Source organism: Elephantulus edwardii, unplaced genomic scaffold (genome assembly GCF_000299155.1).
Source record: "Elephantulus edwardii isolate Elephantulus edwardi_28Jun2011 unplaced genomic scaffold, EleEdw1.0 scaffold00241, whole genome shotgun sequence".
In the NCBI taxonomy this organism is placed as follows: domain Eukaryota; kingdom Metazoa; phylum Chordata; class Mammalia; order Macroscelidea; family Macroscelididae; genus Elephantulus; species Elephantulus edwardii.
In genome coordinates this window covers 3,567,505-3,573,505 of record NW_006399991.1, presented here as the reverse complement: position 1 = coordinate 3,573,505, position 6,001 = coordinate 3,567,505, and the positions used below count along the sequence as shown (strand labels likewise).

General features: G+C 37.1%; 1 protein-coding gene across 1 annotated transcript in view; it reads right to left on the bottom strand.

Moving 5' to 3' along the window:
- Positions 1-284: 284 nt before the first annotated feature.
- Positions 285-6,001, bottom strand: part of LOC102848352 (tyrosine-protein phosphatase non-receptor type substrate 1-like) — a 230,241-nt gene continuing 224,524 nt past the window's right edge. Inside the window, exons 3-4 of the mRNA XM_006898947.1 lie at positions 3,612-3,650; positions 285-613 (exon numbers count right to left, since the gene is read on the bottom strand). Of these exons, the coding sequence (XP_006899009.1) occupies positions 285-613; positions 3,612-3,650 (368 nt within the window). The remainder of the gene's footprint in view (positions 614-3,611; positions 3,651-6,001) is intronic.

Here is a 6,001-nt window from a genome sequence, read left to right as displayed (position 1 = left end):
ATGACTGAAACACAATGCATACAAACTTCATGTGGAAACCAATAAATAGATATATATCCTTAAAAAAAGAGAGCAAAACCAAAAGTGCAAGACATTTTCATTTTTTTTTTAATTTTTTCCCCCACAAATACAAATAGAATTCAAGCCAAAGAGGAAGATGGGGTGGGGATTGCCCCAGGATGAATTAGAGATATAGGTATCTGGTGGGGAAAGGGCCAGAGGTCTAAAAGGGAGAGGGGGTGGGGCTGACACTGAGGACCAGGCCTAGCTCAGCAGGCTTCTTTCTAACATGAATTCCTGTTGAAGCTTTCCACAAGGACAGAGGACAACGCCTTGTGAGTGACTTCACAGGCATAGACACTGTGGCTATTGTAGGTGCTTGTGGGGATCGTCATGGTGCTGCTGAGACTGTAGGTGCTGTCTTTGCTGTCCTGCTCCGTGAAGCTCTGAGAGATGCCGTTTTCCTGCTTGACACCATCCACCTTCCAGACCAGCTCGATATCTTTGGGGTAGAAGTTATTTGCCATACATACTAGGGAGGCTGTGCCACTCTGGCCCTGTAACTGTTCAGCAGATGGTGGAAAGATGCTGACTGTTGGTTTAGTATCACTCCCTGAGGAATGAAACACAGTAGATGGCATGTAAGCAATGGGAGACATTATGTGAGTGCATCATTTGCAGAAATCACAGCATATGCTAGGAACAGACATAACGAAAGCAGCTACAGCACTCCAGTTTTCTAATCTTTAATATTTTAAGTTTTTCTCTCAACCTCTCCTTACCACTTAAAAAAGTTTGGAATTGCATTTCTTTGCAACTGTTCTCAGACTTTGTCATAGACTTTTTCTGACTTCCTCTTCTTTCTTCAATGGCATTTCCCACCTCCTGCAGTAAACCCAATACCTCAGGCAGGGGAACACAGCCACTCACAATAGTCCTTAGAATTGTGAAGTCAGAACAGATGGTGACTTCATCACAAGAAGGAAGACAAGTGGCTATGGGATCCTTTTGTCCTTTTCATTCCTGGTGCTTGCTTTGGCTTAGAGGAAAAGATTCACCCTAGAGAAGATTCACCTTAAGTTCTGGTCCAAAGCATGGGAGGTGAAACCTTCCATTATCAGGTCAGCCATTCTACCACCTCTCACGGAGGCGTCAAAGCAAAACTGAGACTAGTCTAGTGATCTGCAACCACACAGGAGCAATTTTTCAACCAGATCGGAGTTGGTGTGGTGTATTGGGGTCAACTGCCACCTTGGCCACCTGCCTAGGAGGAACTGGCTAGCTTCAGTTCTGACCTTGTATAGCTGCCAGATGGCCTTCTGGAAATTTCCCTTTATGGAGATTCAAGTCAGTGGAAGGCCCCATTAAGTTTGCTATCATTTCAAACTAAAGTAGCAAAATCAAGCCTTGTTTACAGGGGAAAGTTCACAGATGAGGGTATAATTAAACTTGATAATCAAGCAGTTCAATGCAAGGTAATGAATTTCTTATACTTGATAGTTTCTTCCCCTTTAACCTTCATAACAAATTGTTCTCAGAGAATGTGTTTGAATTCTCTGAAATTTATGAGCCTTGGGCAGCAAAAATAGCACAATCTCTAGAAATTAAGGAAAATTACTCTATGACAATATTCCCACTAGTTTGATTCCTACATTAAAACATTAAATAATAGCACATTTAATATGAAAATTATTTTTGAGAAATCATGTTGGCTTTAAAGAGAGTTTCAAGAGTATTCATAGAATAATTAAAAGTGATGTTAAATTGCTCAAGATCAGACAATCCTTCTTAAATTTTATTTTTGGAATAAGATTAAAGAATATAAAGTACCAACTTAGAGGTTAAGAGATTAAATATCAAAACAAAAGTTTTCTGTCACAGTATTAGGGCACATACTTTTTTGGTAATTACCTTAAATATTACTGGATATTTTGTGCTACTGAAATACAATCCTACCTAAAAAATGACATTTTTGAGAATTGAAAACATCCCCAAAATATATTACTCCTTTACTTACTAAACCATCTTGTTTACTTTAATGTGGAGTTTATTCTTAAGAGTTATATAAATTTGATGATAATTTTTAACTCATTACAAAACACGAAAGAAACAGCTTTAAGTTGTTTTTTTTAATAACCAGGAGCCAACAAAATAGCAACTAACAACTACTACAATAACAGTGCAATTTTCTAATTAAGGAGAATAGAACAATTATTGTGAATTTAACTTTTTAAATTTCTAGTCAATCTTTTACCTTCTTAACTAGTTTTAGTTAACTGCCCAACACAATTACATTCTTTTATTGTCAGTGGAATTACTTTTATTTCTGGGTGACAGGAAAAAGGGCCACACAGAGTTACTTGTACTAGCGTCTGGTAGTGTGGTCTTCAGCAGCCAGGCGGCTCTGGCACAAGAACGTTATGTCAAGGCCACAAGAACCAGGTGAGGAGAAAGATGGCCAGGGACTTTATATATAGTATATATGGTGCTAGCTGTGCCAAAGCCTTCTTGCCTGTGTAAACGCTGGCCTGCATTTCAGTATAATCATGGTACAAAACCATGGCCAATTTTAACATTAATAACAGAGAAAAATCAAAAGACAATGCTTAAAAAATCTCTCCTACTTTTCTACAAATTTAAGACCATTTAAAAAATTCAATTCCTTATAGACAGCTTATTGATGGTTTTAGAAAAAAAAAGCAATTCTTTTCTTTTTCTTAACTTTTTTTAAAAAATACTAGGCTTTTGCAGATGGTAGTCCTCTATCATTAAAAAAGAGATTGTTTCAAATTCAGTCTAATGTACAATTGAAAATAAGGGGGAAGAAGATAATTTATTAAGACCCTATTTCCATGGAACTGCCATGAACATTTTATGCTGATTTTGAGAATTTACTGCTCATATTAGACTTTATAAATGGCATTGCTGGTAATTTTCAAGTTAGCTGCCTTTTCTACATGGCAAATAGAGATTTTTCTCAAATTTTTAGTTCTTATTCGAAAGAATTTATCATAAAGTCAAAACAGAAAGAAAGAAAATCTATGCTAAAATTTAATGAAGATACATTTATCTTTGTTCTTTAGAACTCTACGGGTTCTTGATTAATTTATACTGTACCTTTTGCCACTTCTTCACCTCCCACCCCTGTTTGATGATCTGATTTAGTCTCTGATCTTTTTGTCCCCAAATCTGCTTTTGGAGATGAACTTCAATTTTGACACTGCTAATAAATTTGAATTGCTTTCAACTATGTTTTCTTGAATTTATACTTCATCCTCTAAAAGCCTGTACTGACAGATCAAAATTTCAGAGACAATAGGAAAAATATGTCTTCGGTTTACCTCCCAGTGGGTCTCTGCCTAGGTGATCCATACTGTTCACTTAAACACTCCCTGAACAAAAACCCCAGTGACCTCACTAAATTGACTGATGGGGGGGGGAATCTTCCAATTTAGACTAATTCTTTACTTATCCTAGATTTTAATTCCCACCCAATTAATTTGAGGTGGAATAATTTTCTTCAGCACTGTCATCTCTTCTCTCAAACATGAACCCCCCTTCCCCAAACTTTACAAACCTAGGAGAAAATAAGCTAAGAAAAGTGCACTTACGCTTGATTTCCAACTTGGTTCCTGAGCCGAATGTGAGCCACAGTAATCACTCTGATGTGTCTCCCTCAGCAAAAACCTCCTTTTGAAGTTGACTCTACTAGATTGGCTAGTTCTGGGAAGAATTTAGCTCTTTCTCAATCTCCTTACAAATTGTACTCTCCTTCTCAATAATAAATTATTATAAATAATAAGTTGCCTGTTTGCCCAAATTTGAATCTGGCAGGTTTTCAGCTCTTTTTTTTTTAAATAGTTATTAGAAATGATGTCTTTAACCAGAATATCACCAAGTGATATGGAACAGAAACTTCACAAAAAATTGAATGAAATGCTACTTAAGTTTGATTTCCATTTTTGTGCCACCACCGAAAGTGAACCACAGTAGCTTCCTACCCCTACAGAAAACTTTTCTGTGCAAGGTAGCAAGCACTCTTCCCTAGTTAAACTATTTTGATTGAATTTTTACAGATTACCTATCCTTGAGCTTGTTATGGAAGAAAAATTTGCCTTCCTCTGTACCTAACCTGGAATGAAATTTTTTTTCATCTCTGTACTACACAAAACTAACAAAAGAGCAGAATAAAGAGCAAGTAGCAAACAAAAGTAGATAGAGAAAGTGAAAAATCGGTTAGGAGTACTTACGTTTGATTTCCAGCTTGGTGCCACCGCCGAAAGTATAAGCACAGTGGTTCCTTCAAACCTTCCTCCTATACAAAAACTGAACTTCCAGGCAACAGAGCAAGGCTCTGCCCAGAAGATACAAGCATGCTTTCCAGTACATATCTGCAACTATCACCTAGAAAACTAATTCTCAACCAGTAACTGAATCTTGCTCTGCATAGAAAATGTACAATCAAGTTTCAAGTTGACCTACACAATGTCAGAGCTGAGGTTCAAAGTAGAGAAGTACATGTACTTGATCTATTAGAAGAACTCAGTAGGAAGAGCTCAGAGGGGTATCCACGCTAGCGTTGGAGCTGCCAAATGCTATGCCATTATGTTTCCACAGTAATTCCACCAAGGATACTGAGAATCTCACTATATATCAATCACATCACAAACACAGCAACTATAGGACACAGACAATCGAGGAAGGAAAGTTGGATTTTACTCACTTTTGAGTTCCACTTTAGTCCCAGCTCCGAACGTCCACCACAGTGATGAGTTTTCACTGACTGAGTGTACAAAAATATTCCTCATTCAAGAGGAACAGGGCCCCAGCCAGCTGCCACATCACCTCCTCTTTCAAAACAGGCAAATCTAGAAGCTTCTCTGAAAAGGAAAATTCTTATTTTCCTAGGTGAAATCTAAAGTTCTAGAGGATAGAATATTTTTTATGACTTGCTAATTTTTTTTTAGCTCTTTATCACACCTGGAAGTTTTCATGTTTGCTTTTTTTGAAAAAGTAGAATGGATTTAATTTACCAAAACCAAACACACACATTGAAGAATGTACATTAATAAAATACAAGATAAACGATTGCATGAAAATAACAACAAGGTTGTGTAATCAGTGTTATTAGTGATATTGAATTGAGTCACCTTTTTTTGGAATGGGAATAAATATGGATCTCTTCCAGTCTGTTGGCCAGCTAGCTGTTCTCCAGATTTCTTTGCACAACCTAGTGAGCATGTCCAGGGCAGCATCTGCTTGTTGAAGTATGTCAATTAGTATTCCATCAATTCCTGGGGCCTTATTTTTGCTGAGTCTTTCAGTGCAGCCTGCACTTCCTCCTTCATCACCACAGGCTCTTGATCATGTTTTTTTCTTGAAATTCTTCTGTATTAGCCATTTTTTTTCTTGTACAGTGCCTCTGTATACACCTTCAATCTTCTTTAAATGCTTCCTGAATCATTCAATATTCTGTCCATAGCATCCTTAAGTATTGCACCTTGTGGCTTGAATTTGTTTTTTAGTTACTTTAGCTTAAGAAATACCTAGTGAGTTCAGCTCTTTAGATTTTTAGACTCCAGCTTTGCTTTGTCTTCCCAAACAGCCCTTTGGAATCTTCTATTCAGCTCTTTAACTTTTTTATCCACACACCCCACTCTCCCACACCCCACCCCTTGCTTTGGTTTCTCTGTGCTTTAGTGCAATATTCAGAGTTTCTTCTGACATACATTTTGATCTTTTTTTCTTCCTCCATTTTTGTAATGACTTCTGCATTTTTCATGGGTGATATTCTTGACATTCTCCCATAGCTCATCTGGTTTTCATTCATTTATGTTGAAGGCCTCAGACCTGTGTTCATATCATTTCCTCTTTTTTTCCTTTTTTCACCTCTTCATTTTAATGAACATTTACAGAGATTTTGGATTTTCATTCATTCATTGTTGCACTTTTTTCTTTACCCCCTCCTCCCAGTTTGCTCCTCTCTTTGAAAAGCAAAAGA